The sequence below is a fragment of the Lichenostomus cassidix genome, chromosome 2 (assembly GCF_008360975.1).
Source record: "Lichenostomus cassidix isolate B80296 chromosome 2, HeHo_3.0, whole genome shotgun sequence".
Taxonomy (NCBI): domain Eukaryota; kingdom Metazoa; phylum Chordata; class Aves; order Passeriformes; family Meliphagidae; genus Lichenostomus; species Lichenostomus cassidix.
This window is the reverse complement of record NC_139482.1, coordinates 7,362,326-7,377,375: the sequence shown is the minus strand read 5'-3', so window position 1 is coordinate 7,377,375 and position 15,050 is coordinate 7,362,326. Positions and strand designations below refer to the sequence as shown.

The window sequence follows — 15,050 nt, the reverse complement described above, 5'->3', positions numbered from 1 at the left end:
GACCTCCAGCCAACTTCAGCCACTCTGTGAACCCTTGGTCCCATTTCTTAGCTCTGCCTGTAGCAGCCTCTGTCTATAACACAACCCTTCTTGCATAGTGATTAATAAAATAGCTCTCACTCCTCAGGGATCAGAGGGATTTCCAAAACATTCTGCTAATCTCCTTCAGGAAGAGTTCAGGAGATGTTTTATCTCCTCAAATCACATATAATTGATGCGATAGAAAAATTTAACAAGCTATCAGAATTTTCCTTGGTGAAAATCAGTTTACCTCTCATTCACCTTTCCTTTTATCTTTGATCAGAGAGAGGCTTTAGTAATTAACATTTTGGTGAGAGAGGTTTTTTGTCCCTCACATATTCATTCAGTCTTTCTAGTCAAGAGCAAAATAACCAAAAACCAGCTAAAATGGTGGATGCAGTGTGACCATTTCCCCATCCCTGGAGCCAGGCTGCAGGGAGCATTAAGCAACCTGTTCCAGTGGAAGGTGTCCCTGCCCGTGGCAGGGGGTTTGAACTGAATGATCTTTAAGGTCTCTTCCAACCCAAACCATCCTATGATTCTGTGATTCTAACCAGAAATGCACGTGTGGTCGTGTGTGTGTATGTTTTGTAGGGAAAGTGTTTGTTTGTGTTGTTATTTTCCAGTATGTGTGGGCTGATCATTGTGCTCAAAGAGAACATGTTTTCCTGGTATGTTTAGGTATGCAGTGCTGTATGGCTGGTGGGAAAACTCAGATTAATTAATTCATCTGGGAAATTGCTGTGTGTATTTGCCCACATGTCTCCTATGCTGCTCTGCTTGGAGGGTAAAGGACAAAAAGGGCTCCCATACTCACCTGTGTCTGTAAAATCTCCTGAGAACATTTGTGTGCAAAAAAGCTGCCTCCTGGCCCCATGAAACAAACCAGTCATTCTTCAGAGACAACATCACCCCACCATGTGGGCAATTCTGGTTTTCATGTCTGCTTGCTGTAGATATGCCTCACCTGGGACTCCAGCAGCCAGAGCCAGCTGTGCCTTTGGGAGAACTAGGAATGTTAGAGGCTGCAAAGCTGGACAGACAAAGGAGTCTGGAAACATGCAGTGCTAATCCTACTCTGAAACATCTCAAGATTCAAGGCAAGCAGAAGGGGGAGAGGAAGGAGAAATCCAGTGGATTTCACAGGATATGCTGAGTTGGAAGGGACCTGCAAGGATCACTGAGTCCAACTCCTGGCCCTGCACAGAACCATTCCCAGCAGTCATACCATGTATCTGGGAGCATTGTCCAAACACTTCTTGAATTCTGTCAGGCCTGTGACCCCTGGTCTGCTTTAGAGGGCTGTTAGAGCAGCTGTACATGGCAAGCAAGAAAGGTGTTTTCCACTTACAAGGGGCTGTATGAAGCTGAGCATCCAAATGCCGAACAACATGAACACACTGCTCATTTTGCACAGAACTGAGACATCTTACGAAGCTGGAAGGGACTTGCTCAGCGACAGAGTGCATTTTTCCTTTCCTTCCACTGTCAGCACTATGGTTTGCATTATCCAGGTTATGTAGGTGCTTCATTACCATTCAAATAACAATTTTTAAAAAAGCCTCTAATCATCTAGTCATCTCTCAGGATTACATCTGGGAACAACGAGAGGGCTATTGCTGTGTTTCCCCCCTGCATGGCAGCTGGCAGAAGGAAGAGAGAACAACAATCAGGGTCTTTCTGCCCTGTGCTGCCACCCTCGAGCAGATCCGAGCACACTTGGCTCACGTCTTGCCAAACAGACTGATCTTGCCATAGAGGAGCAGGAAGGTGAGGGGGCCAGATGGTGCTTTTCCCGTGTCCTCTGGGCTGTGAGGAGCACAGTCACCTCGCTGTGCTGCTGCCAGGCTGGCTGTGTCTGTCACCTGCAGCTCTGGCTGCAGTGCTGTGGGACAGAGCTGTGGGACAGAGCCAGGCGCTCTCTCCGCACCCTTCTGCTGTGCATCCAGGATGCTGTGCATGCTCTGGTCTCTCCAGCAGGCTCTGGGCTTGTGCAGGTGCTCACGGTGAGGTACAAGCTGGGGTGAAAGCACAGTGCTCTCCGTGTCCTCAGTGTCCCCGAGGCGGGGTGGCTGCGATGGTGGCACAGGGTGTGTGAGAACCTCTGTGAGAATGGGGTCCTGAAGGGAACAAACGCCTCTCCCATTAACAGCGATGGAAAGATTGGGACTGAGACAATTCCCTGCTGCCCCCAGCATCCCCCTCAGTGAGGATCACACCTGCTGTATGGTTCTGAAGTGCCTAAACCCACTGCAAACAGGCATTTCAGAGGGATACCAGTGCAATCTTACCAGCGTTTTATCGTCCCATTTGATCTGGGGTTCCATGACTCATTCAGCTTATGGGGTGACCACCTTCCCCATGAGCCCTTGAGGAGCAGCCCTGACTCTGGTAGCACCACCAGGGCTCTACACAGGGAAAAAAGCTACACCAGGCCATTGATGATCTCCTCAGGGATCCTCCAAGAGCAAGAAGGGAGCCAGGAGAAGCCAGGGAGCTTCTGCTCAGCTGGAGCTGCCAGAGAGAAGGATGAGGAACAGGGGTCTGAAAAGCAGCCCAGCTGCTCCACACCCTGACACACCATGTCCACATCCATTGTACCCTGAAGGCCAGGTGACCACGAGGTGCTGCCTTGCACCTCATGCCGGGGAATCCAGGACACAATCCCATGCAGGAGAGTCACATGTGGAATCACCAGGGGAAGGGCTGTAGTGCACACACAGTGGGTGGGTATGTGGTGTCTTGGAGATGTGTGAGTAAGCTGATCTGATGAGCAGCAGCAGATTTCCTGTCAAATAAATTTCATTTAAAAGTTATTTGCTGTGTTCTGAACGCAAGCACTGGCCAATTTGATGGTTTCAGATGGAATTTATAGGGTTTATGCTACTTAGTGTCCTCCAGGTGCCCAAAATGCTCATTTTAATAAGAAACAGCCCTGACACTCATTTTGGTTGGCAACTATTAACAGCTTATAAAGTAGCCCGAGGGCTTTAGTCAGGCTAAAGTGCTCTGAAATCCCCTGTAAGCCTGAGGTTTGTGCTGCATCGCTGCAGGGAGCAGAGGAATGTGGCTGTGAGCTGCATCACCTCACCTCAGCATCTATCTGCCACCTTTTAAAAAGCCTCAGAAAAGCTTAATTGCTAAATACCACGGGTTCTCAGTTTCTTTTTCCATTCAAATTCCGGATACTGAGTAACCCCTTGTGCCAGCGAGTGCACTTCAGTTCGCATCTGCTGTCTGTTTAATATTCCCCCCAGCGCCGTGATGGGCAGGTGGAAGGTCCAAGATGCTCAGCAGGAGCATCCTGCCCTAATGCACCTGGAAACTTTGGCATCAGGTGAGCAGCTGAGGAGAGAAAAAACATCACAGACCTGCAGTTCCCAGGCAAGTGTGCGAGAGGCTCCATATGCTCCGGTGCCCACCGAAACAGCCATTTGGCAGTGCATCAAAATTATTCCTCCCCCCTCCTCAAAGGCAGGACTACACTCAAACTGTGAAAAGACGTGACCACAGGCTCTGCTTTTGCCCTCTAAAATCTGCCTGAGAGCACAGGTAGCTTGTGGGGCAGGGCATCAGGCTGTTAGCAGATCTAGAAGGGGGTTGCAAGTTGATCACATTAATTTTCATCATGGTCTATGTGACACAGGCTCTTTTGGGTTGGAAACAGCTCTGTTTGGTTCAGCTGTGCCATACCAGGGAAATGTTGCAGAGGCAGCTCCCTGACCAATGTGTGGACATTTTCCTGATGTCCAGAGCTCCAGAATAGCACCACAGGAGAGCAGTAAAAAGGTGGGACACCTGATGGACCTCAGCAAGGTGAACCTGACCAGTCATGGTTTAAGCTTTGGGACTGCTCAACCAGGTGTCATGCCAAGAATCAGATGATCCAAACATTGAGTCATAGTAGCTCAGGCAAGAAGAAGCAGATCTTGGGGTTTTGTGGCACCTCAGCTATTGGTTTTGCATCTTGAGCCCAGAGGAAAGAAGATTTTCTTCACCAGCAGAGACACTAATTTTGAAGGGCTGCCCTTCTCTGTACCAGCAGCAAGGCTGGTGGGACCTGTGCATAACCAGGATTTGGGGATGGAAAGGCACAAGGAAGATGCACTGACCTCAGATTGCAGCCCTGAACTGATGAAAAATGCAATATTTCAGTCCAACACTTGTACAGACTCAGGGTGTGGTGAGCAGCAGGCAGTTTGGAAAGATACAGAAGTGCCCACCCTCTGCAGCTACCAGTGGGAAGGGACTGAACCAGGCACAGTGGTTATCTCAGCCATGTGGACTTTGTGTCCTCTTTCAGGAAGGCAGTCAGGGCTGGGGAACATTTTTCCTGCAATGAGAGCTGCAGTGGAAGGTTTTACCCATCCCTGTCTCCTTCCTGCAGAGATGACCAGATCCATGGCAGGGGCTGCCTGGCCAGGTTTGGTCTCACCAGAAGCAGGGAGGTGACAAGAAGCAGGATTAGGAACTGTTTTGCAGGGAATGGCTCCAGCAGAAAACCAAGGAGAGGGTACAGCTCCAGTTTTCTGTTTCCCCATCCTAGTTCCTATCAGAGAGCAGTGGTGGGGCAGTGCCTGCTCCATGGATAACCCCTGGAGCTGCACCCAGCCCTGTTGAGTCCCATCCACCAGCAGTGGGGTTTCAGCATCACAGAAGCTGCTGTTCCCACTGCTGAAACCAACAGACAGAGGAACAACAGCAATGCACTGGGGGATGCAGGGAAAGGGCCCATCTGTCTTGCTTTTGAGGATGATTAGGGATTTCACTTGGCCAGCATGGGAAATGACACAGAATGGCAATGCTGAGGCTGACTGCCCAGCAGTGGCAAGGAGGAGGGAAGAGCAAAAATGCTATGAACTGAAATCTCAGCCTTTCCTCCGGTGAGCAGAATAAAATCCACAGCTGGACACAACCTATGCACAGGCAAGAAATAAGCCTGCTTGTTCCTGAAATGCTGAAAAGTCCCATATGTTCAGCTCCTGATGCACCCCATCACAGCCTTGTCTCTCCTCCTGCAATCAGGGCTCCATCCCACTGCTCCTGGACATGTGCCTTTCCCTCACACCAGGCTGAAATGCTCCCAACCAGTTTTTATCCTCATTTCTCTCTAGAAGTGACCTTATTTTCTGTATTTACACCTTTCCCAGTCCATAAGTCATTAGCAATTATTGGACAGTTTGAACCTCATATTGGTTTCTTCTTCAATTTTTAATGGAGGCATTGAGTGTTGTCAAGTCAGATTCATTATTGAGTGAATACTTTATGTCACCATCAGCAATGAACCATGCGCTGCAATCAAAGACATAAATGTGATTTATTTTAATTATATTTGTTTCCTGTAATTTTTTATTCACTGAGTCCTCTATCAGCTCTTCCACTTTTTTTGCCAGCGATCAATTTCAAGCTGTAAATCAGTAACAGCATTAGTCTTAGAAACACTTGGCTCTCCAAATTTGCCTTTTTAAAATCCTGGCACAGCTCCAGCTCTCTTCCAGTCTTCTGCAACTTCCTCAGAACCTTGGTGTAACTAAAAATAATGAGGATTTAAAGAGCTCATGGGCCATGTCTTAAATTCAATGAAATGCTGGAAATGTCACGATTTTCAGCCAGGGTGTGTCGCAGTAGGGATTCTGAATTTGCCATGGATGTGTTCTTACATGCAGCATCCATGGAGCCTCTATCATGTTCACCATGACTTTGCTGCAGTCCCAGAGGGATGCTCTACCAGTGATGGTAAAATAAGGGGCCCAAGAGTAAAACCCGATGAACAAAGCAGCTCACATCACTGCATTGCAAAAATCACTTTGACACTGTCAGTTGCACCTCACCACTGCAATCGCTGGAAGGAATAGTCATTAATTACCTCTGTCAGGTGAAATTTCTTTAATTACCTGCAACTTTATTTCCAGGAAACTCCCACTTTCAGCTGTGGCTGACAGTCTCCTGACAGTAATTTTAATGAAAAGCCACAGAAAATTACCAGGGATGAAGTCATGCTGGGCTCACCTCTGGCTGCACAGGGCCAATAGACATCCTGGAGTCACCTGCCTGATGTGGCTGCATTGAGAGGAAGAAAGGCCACCAGGCTGTGGGTGGAGGAGGAAGGTGGTTAGCCAACCTGTCATGTAATCTACATCTTCAATGACCTTTCCTTCTCCTCCCTAAAAAAGAAAAGAAATGCAGAGCAGACTGCCTAGAGAGCTGCTGCTCCTTGAACCTTGAACAGCACGTACTCAGGATCGTGAGGAGACGCTCAGCAGCAGCCAGAATTCAGCACACACTGTCCTCACCACTGAGCTCTCATACAGATGTTCACTGAATTGTCAGGGCACTGAGAGGGAAATAAATTAATTGTAAGTGGAAGCAGGTTAGTTGAATCTTTTCTGGAAGTATTATATAGCTGTTAAATTGCATGCAAAACTCAATAATAATGGGTAATAACATTCTTCCAAGGAATTAAATAGAAGCTCAATTTGTAATGCTGCTCGGCATTCAAACCGGAGTGTTCCTCCTTCCTGCTACACGACAAACATTTAGTAATTAATCCTCACAAAGACATCGGTGAGGCAGATCTCTTCACACCACTGCTTCTGTGTATAAATGGGAACAAGAAGGTACAAGATGCCTCTTTTGAAGCTGTGGTTGCCTATGTCTTCAAACACGATTTGGGTCTCAGGGAGCCCACTCAGCATCTGTGTTTGAATAATGAGAGGTTTGTAAAAAGCCTCGGAGCCCAGATCAGATGTCAAGGTCTCTTTGTGCCACTTCAGCGTGCTCAGATCATTGTGGCATGTTTCAATATGATTCTGCAGTGCAACCTCCAGAATAATTATATTTTCCCTGCCTGGTCATATTGCATTGCAGGAATGGTCTTCAGAGGAAAAGCCCATGGTGTTAGATCTCAAGGATGAGCTGCAGGAATTGGCCAATAAAAAAGCTGCTAATTTTGTCACCCCAGGACAAGATTCAAAAGAACAAATCTTACAACCAACTAGAAGCTTTTCTTTTGCAGAAAATGGTTATATGGGATGTGGGCAGTCAAGTAAATGTGAATGTAATTTACACCGGGATGGTGGACTGCTCATAACTACAGACAAATTAGAATTATCTAGTGTAATTTTAAAATTATCTCCTGTCTCCCTGTCCACATTTAAGGCACAACATGAATAAATGCAAGGTGTAATTATAGGGAGATTCACCCCAGCACTGAACTGCAGCAAAAGCAGGGAACTTTCCCACTGATTTCAGTTTAACTTTTCTCTGCTTACAGTGGACATTAATTTGAGTTTGCAGCTGATTCCACAGCCTGCACAAGGACCCCACACAACAGAGACAGAGAACCTGCAATTCCCATCAAAAGGCAAATAAAAATGGTATGGACACAGCTGGGATTGACACACAGTTGTGCAGACATAGGTTATGTGTGAAAATGGAGAACTAACGTCCAACTTCCCAGGTAATCCATGCTGTGAAGTGTCACTCTGGGGGCCTAAGAAGTAGTCTCCTACTTTCAGGTGCCATCAAGCTTAGCTGAAGTCTGGCTTGAATAAGGAAGCATTTTTTACAAGTGATTTTTGGCTAAACAACCCTTGGCATAACAAAAGCAGCAATTCTCAAACAGAACAACCCAGCACCAGTGATGGACTGTCCAGAGAAAGCAGCACAGCCTTTATATACTCGGTAGAAAAAAGCAGCTCAAGAGTTTATTTCAGTTTTTGATACATCAGAGATGTCACTAATAATAGTTTAAAATATGTAACAAAGAAAGAAAACGCTCTTTACTAGTTGTAAAGATTGGCCCATGGTTAGGGCAGGTCAGAGCCTCTTTCAGGGGAGTTAGAAGATTACTCCCATCCCACACATCTTCTCCTTGAATTAATTAACATTAAAACTACACTTTTATGAGACAAGACATGCCACATAAAAACCTGATTCGTTTGAAATCACTGAAAAGTTGTCCACTGCTTTCAATGAGGGCAGGGTTTTACCCAATATTTCTAACAGACTTTTATAAAATGGTGTTCAGAAAGATCTCAAGGGCCATCCTATTTTTCTTCTTGCCACAAGGCAGGATCAGCTACATCCACTGATGGATGTTTGTCTAACTGGTCCTGAAAGGACTGCAACTCTTTAATAGCACCTTAACCTCTGCTTCCATTTTCACCTGTCCAGAGACAGCTAAAGAAAAAGGGCTTTTAGTGCCAACTCTGCCAGGATTTTTGACTGGTTTAAAGGGTCAGTGACAATTTTAACACCTGATGTCTCACGATCTGCTAAAGATAGAAACTAATACTACCCACCTTCAGGGAGCTTTACCATGATTCATTGACATTTTTCCCTTTTATCTCTTCTTAAGATATCTGACGTGAAATCAGGTCGTTCTGATTTCCATCTTGTGTTTTTTCCCACCATTTCAGCTCTGGTCTGATTTCAGTGGCTGCCCCAGAACCAAGTTAAAACTAATGCTTTCCTTCATCTGCAGACCTGTCAGTCTTTCAGCAGTGCAGCAACTGAAGTTACTGTAAAAAGTGTGTAACTCTGACTCTGGGAGTGAAATACCAACTACTATAATTAAGTTGGCAATGTGGAAAGGCAGGGAGGCAACAGAGCAGTAACAACCACACAGGATGGAGCCTTAGAGGGGCAGGAGAAGGACAGGTGAGCAAAACAAGAAATATTCAAGTCTGGTCCCTGCAGAAGAGAAGCTCCATGGTTTTATTATGCTTCCAGAAAGAAACATCACCTGTAATTAACTGCCCTTTGCCTACAACCCAGTGCTCATGGAAACAAAGTGGGATCTTTCCTTTGGTTTCAAGTTCTGGATTGCACTCAGAAATAGTAAAACACAGCTCCTCATAGACAGACAATTCAAAATACACTCCTTGCATTCTCTAAAACTACAGGAAACCAGACCACAGCTGCTCAGAATACATTTATGGTTTAAAATGGGAAACAACAGGCACGAAGATTAGCATTTACAGCTGGTATTTCTGAACATAAAGGTCTGAGGCAGATGCTCACACGTAGCAGTTGGGGAATGAGAGGTGAGTTTCCCATGCATTCTCTCTCATTCCAGGGTACACCATGCATTAGGCTTTCACAATAAGTATCTGTAAAAAAAAACCCCAAACTTACTACATAGAATCCAAAAGCAAATAGATGCAATTTGCTGTTCACAAAATATGTGAGAAAAGGCTTGGTACTTGTAGTCTGCATTTAACCCATACAAGGGTTTTATTCCCCAAATAGAAACTCTTCACAGTCTTTACCAGTGAAAGACAAGACAAACCACACTTTCAGCCAAGCCATAAAATATGTACTCTCATATGTAATCACAAAACCTCCTGATGCTATAGGGTCCCAGCTTTGCACATGGGACAAAGTTGATTAATGCTGAGACACCAGCAGTGGCCAAGCCAGTGTTTCTTTGCCAGGGGACTCCCTGCACCTTTGGTGCCACCAAGCAGAGCATCACTGGGGAGGAGGGAGGAACACAGCAGGCACTGGAGCGAGGATGCCAAGCTGCTGGCAGGAGAAGCCCTTACATGCTACTTGCAGGAAAAATAGCAGCTGAGAGGCTGGGATGGAGAGCCTGCCTAGGGACTGGGGCTGTTGCTGGGACATACAACCCATGGCGGTGTGTTTTTAGCATCACCTCAGTATCTGAGGCTTTGAACTTCCTCAGGAATTTGGTAGGAATCATCAACACTTGAAATCAGCTTCCTGGGGCAGCAGGAAAGCTTTCTCTGCTCACTGCTGCCTAAAGAATAGGTTCCTGAAGGCATTGTTGTAGTTTTTGTTGAAAGCAGTGTAGATGAGTGGATTAAAAAAGGAATTTGAATAGCCCAGCCATAGAAAAATGCTCTTCCAAATGGGGGGGATGTCACACGAGCAGAGTGGGTTGATGAGCTCTGTGATGAAGAAGGGGATCCAGCAGAGCACGAAGACCCCGATAAGGATGCCCACCATGAGGGCAGCTTTCTTTTCCTTCTGCTCTCTCCACGTGTCTCCGTCCGTCTGGAACGTAACAGTGGCGTGACGGACAGTGAAGACCATCTGTGGCTGCTGGGCAGCTTCTTTTACCTGCCAAACACAAACACAAGTTGCACCATATGTACCTCAGTCAGATGATCCCACACAGCAGGTACAGAGCCAAACAATGTGAGCGAGGGCCAAGGCTCCAGGGGAAACACAGGCCATCCACGTCACACTCTAATTGAGGGGAAAGTGGCTGTATGACCTCTTCTGGGTGGTGGAGACTATTTTAAGTGAGATCAGAAACTAGAGAGAGTACTGAGGGTATATGGGATTGCTCACACAGCGTTGCTATAAGACTATTTCCTCCGCTTACAATCAGATCAGCAGAACAGGCACACAGCCACATGCCGTGCACAGAAGTCTGCTTACTTTCTCTAAACCCATTGACTTTAAGAGTTCTTGGTAGGAGAGGCAAGAAAATGAGCACACATTTGCTTCCTCCCTGCAAGAAATCTTTACAGTGCAGAGTCACCGTGCCTGGGATGAGCTGACACAATGCAGTCACGATTGGGAAAGATTTACAAGGACATTCTGCACGTGTGTCTTCTGTCTGGGTTAACTCACAGTGTCCCCAAAGCCACAGCTGGTTACCAGGTTATTGTCTCCAGCAGACCCAGCACCCCAGGGGAGATCCACTCTCCTCTGGTCTCCCCACGGCAGGGATGGTGACCCTTTACTCATGCCAGCGAGCACTGATTCAGCATTCCATGGGGGGACATCTGTGAGTCACTGCTCGCCCACGTGGAGCTCAGGCTCACAGTATGCCCAAAGTTACTTTAGCTACACCTTGAGTGCTCACAGCTGGGGGCTCAGAAGGAGCCAACAGCCTGAGTTTCCAAGCTTTGCAGTCAACTTTCCCAGGGAAGCCTCCAGGATCCACAGGCTTTGCTGGGTCACTGTTTGTTAGCACTCGTTTGGTCTGAGTTTCCCCCACTTCTGCAAAGACTTGCCTGCTGCCAGTGCCTGACCCGAGCAAAACACAACAAAGCTGACCTACCTCCAGTGCTTCTGGTCTAACAGGGGTGATGGAGTTGCTCTTCCGAGATCCGATCCGAAACTTGGCAGCCTTGTAGATCTTCCAGTACACAAAGAGCACCACACAGAGGGGCAGGTAGAAGGCCCCAAAGGTGGAGAAGATGGTGTAGGAAGGCTCCTGGCTGACTTGGCACTCTTCACTGTCCTCTGAGTAAGTCTCTCCCCAGCCGAAGAGCAGTGGGGCCAGAGAGATGAAGGCAGAGAGTGCCCAGGTGAGGGCAATCATGATGTTGGAGATGCGGCGCCGGGCACGGAGCGTGTACTCCAGGTGGCGGGTGATGGACCAGTAGCGGTCGAGGGCGATGGCCGTGACATTCCAGATGCTGGCAGTGCAGCACAGCACATCAAAGGAGATCCACACCTGGCACAGTGACCGGCCCAGCCGCCACCGCCGCCCGGACAACTCGTGCACCAAGCTGAGGGGCATGACGAGGGCTGCCACCATCACGTCAGAGATGGCCATGGAGGCCACCAGGTTGTGGGGCACCCGGTGGAAGCTGCGCACACGGAGGATGGTGGCCAGGACCAGCCCGTTCCAGAGGAACGTGGCCACCACCAGCATGGCCAACAGGGTGAGGACCAACACGCTGAAGACGGAGAGATGGGCCTGGCCGCCCTCGGGGCCGGCAGAGGACCCGCTCCTGTTGCCGATGTCCGGCGTCGTATCGGCGAGGCAGCTGAGGTTGAGCGGGCGCTCCATGCCGGGGATGCTCCGGGATGCTCCGGGATGCTGCGGGCGCGGCGGCGGCGGGAGGCGCTGCGCTGCCCGCGCCGGGAACGGGGGGGAAGCGCCGCCCTACCGCGGGCACGGGGGGTCCCCGGCCGCCCCGAGCGTCGCCGGGCGCAGGGGCTCCCGGCTGGCTGCCGCCGGGGGCTTCATCCCCGGCAGGAAGAGCCCTGCGTCAGCCGCGGCTGACGGCAGCCCCCGGCCCGCCCCGGCGGCGAGAGGCGGCGGCTCCGCGGGCGCGGGGGGTGCGCGGCTGGAGCGGGGCGGCTGCGGGGCGGCGCGGAGCGGGGCGGCGCTGGCGGCGGCGGAGCGGCCGGAGCGGGGCGGAGGAGCGGCGGCCCCTGCGGAGGAGCAGGCGCCGCTGGCCGGCGGGGCCGGGGCGCGCAGGTGAGTCCCCGCCGTGCGCGGGTGCGGAGCGGGCAGCCCCGGCGGGGAACGGCCGCGGAGGGAGAGGTGCTGCTTAGTCATGTCCGTGCGCGGGTCGGAACCGGCGCCGGGCCGAGCGGGAGGGCAGAGCCGGCGGCGCCTGCCCCAGCCACCTGCCCCTGCCCGGTTCCTGCCGCCCCTGCCCGTTCCCTGGCCCCGTCCCAGCCCGCTTCCCGCTGTCCTTGCCCTGCCCGCTGCCCATCCCCTGCCCGCCCGCAGCCGCTGCCGCTCTCCGCACCGTGCGGGAATCAGCCTCGGCTTTGTCTCGGGGTGGCTTTTCCCCCTCGGGGCGTATTTCTGTACCAGCCGCAGAAAGTTAGCATCCCTGTGAAATTGTCCCTGGGTTCCTCTAAAAACGTGTTAGTGAGAAGCCACGGGAATTTCCTTGCTCCCAGATAAGCTACAGTCTGCACCCAGCAAACCTGTTAGTAAACCCAGTTATTCTGCGTAGGGGCAAGGTGGCAGGGGATTATTTCTTTGAGAACTTCTGCGCCGGCATTTCCTAACTTGTTAGCAATTGTCGGGCCTTTTATTAGAAATAATCATTCACTTGACTGCTCTTATTAATCGTTCATTTAATAACACTTGCTATTAATGAAATGCTTGAGCATTTCCCCTGTTTTTTTGCACGCTAATTGTGATGTGCAGTGGGATTCTGGGCCTCGTAGCAGAAGTCAGAATTTAACCTCACCGAGGAGGGTTCCCTGTGCCCCAGCTCCATGCAGGGATGCCAGCCAGCTGCAGCCCACAAGCCTTGGATGGCATCCAGGCTGGGCTGCACTGGTGCTGGCACTCTGCTCCTCCAGACGGTCCTGGGATGTCAGCTCCAAAGAGTGCTTGGGACAGGCACGTGAGATGAGAGGCCAGCAAGGACTAATGTGGGGCTCACAGTTTGCATCTCTTGGGGGAGAGGGAAGGGAGGAAGGGAGTCTGTGTTAAGATCCGGTGACAATGACATCCAGCAAATGACATTTGCTGGTGAGCTGCAGTTTGGGAGAGCTGGGGAGAAGACACAAACAGAGATGTTCAGGGAGTACCTGATGCATTCCATGGTTGTGGTATATGGAGGGTAAAACCAAACTGGTGCTTCCTCCTGCCTCTCCTGATTATCTCTGGAATGTTTAGTGAAAACAGCAAGTAACAATAACAAGGGATAATGAACAAGATGTTTTTCAGTGCTGCTGCTTGTTCCTCTGTGCTACCAAGGGGAATGCAAAGCAGCATATCCAAAACAGGTCCAGGACCTTGTTTTGGTGGGATGGGACCTTCCCAGTGTGGGTTCATTCAGTGCTGTGCTACTCATTCTCAGAACAAGGGATGTGACCTATTGTAGTACTGGAACAGATGTAGCTTTACAGACTATATCATACTTTTGGAAATAAACTGCCATCTTTTGGGGGTAGAAATTATTATTTTATCTCTTACACGCAAGAAAACTGACAATTTTGAAATGAGTAGGTTTTTTACTTACAACTCAAAGGACAAATGAGGTTTGCAGGCTTTCATAAAGCCTCTTGATTTAAAATTCCTGGTTTGTAAGGTGCAAAACATCCTTGACTGTCATTATATTGATCAAAACACTTAGCAACTGCCAGGACTGAGAGCTTTTTGTTGCGTGGGCTCTTCCTAGAAAATCCTATGACCCAGAATTAATAGAATCAACCACAAATTGTGAAATATGTGCTCCTGAAAATAGGCTATTATTTTTTGTTTCAGGAACAAATAGACAAAAATTACATTTAAAAGGAAATGAAAATAAAATGTATTAAATCTAAAGAAGTAAAACTGGATTATGTTCTCATGAAAAATCATTAATACTCTCATTATCTTATTTACTCGACTTTAAAAAAAACTGGCAGATTCTGGAATTGAATGGGTGAGTTGAGAAGTAAAGGGAAACAGAGAATATACACAAATATATATATATTTATGTGTGTATATATATATATATGTATTTATGTATATGGAAATGCAAAGGTCTGCACCTAGGATGGAAGAGTCCTATACAAGAGTGCAGGTTGGGGACTGACTGGATAGACAACCTTATGGAGAGGAGAACCTGATGGGTCTCCTGGTCACATCCTGGAGCAGGAGCATCCTGGCCTATATGAGCAAGACTGTGTCCATCAGGTTTAGTGATATCACTGCTTCCCTCTATCCAACAAACCTTGGAATTTTATGTCCAGTTTGGGGGTTCCTCACTGGGGGAAATCCAGTCAAAGGTAATCAAGGTGATGAGCAGACTCACATATGATGTGTAAAGACAGGAAGAACTGAGTTTATCAATCCTAAAAAGAGAAGGCTAAGGGGGAAAATCTCATTGCTGTCTCCAGCTACCTCAGGGGTGAGCATAGAGAGGGTGAAAGCAAACTCTCCTTAGATGTGCACAGTGACTGGATGGGATGCAATGAGTGAGAGTCACAACATCAAATGCTGACTTGGGGGTGTTGGTGGATGAGAAGCTCAACATGAGCCAGAAAAATGCACTGGCAGCCCAGAAAGCCACCCATGTCCTGGGCTGCACCACAAGCAGTGGGACCAGAGGGGACTCTGTCCCTCTGTTCCACCCTTGTGGGACCTCACCTGCAGTGCTGCAGCCAGCTCTGGGTCCCTCAACACACGAAAGATATGGACCTGTTGCAGTCAGTCCAGAGGAGGCCATGAAGATGCTCAGAGGGCTGGAGCACCTCTGCTATGCAGGCAGGCTGGGAGAATTGGGGTTATTCAGCTGGAGAAGAGAAAGCTCTGGGGAGACCTTATAGCACCTTCCAGTTCCTAAAGGAGCTACAGGAGAGCTTGA

At 48.9% G+C, this 15,050-nt stretch overlaps 1 protein-coding gene across 1 annotated transcript; it reads right to left on the bottom strand.

Moving 5' to 3' along the window:
- Positions 1-7,701: 7,701 nt before the first annotated feature.
- HTR5A (5-hydroxytryptamine receptor 5A) lies at positions 7,702-11,907 on the bottom strand. Its single transcript, XM_085050263.1, has 2 exons — positions 11,060-11,907; positions 7,702-10,107 (listed from the first exon to the last, which is right to left on the bottom strand). The coding sequence occupies exons 1-2, from the start codon at positions 11,795-11,797 to the stop codon at positions 9,775-9,777; spliced, it is 1,071 nt and encodes a 356-aa protein (XP_084906389.1). The 5' UTR covers positions 11,798-11,907; the 3' UTR covers positions 7,702-9,774.
- Between the last annotated feature and the right edge of the window lie 3,143 nt (positions 11,908-15,050).

Coding starts and splice junctions, on each gene's coding strand:
- HTR5A (XM_085050263.1), bottom strand. CDS start 11,797: ATGGAGCGCCCGCTCAACCTCAGCTGCCTCGCCGATACGACGCCGGAC. Junction 10,108..11,059: donor TTAGACCAGAAGCACTGGAG/GTAGGTCAGCTT, acceptor TGTGTTTGGCAG/GTAAAAGAAGCTGCCCAGCA.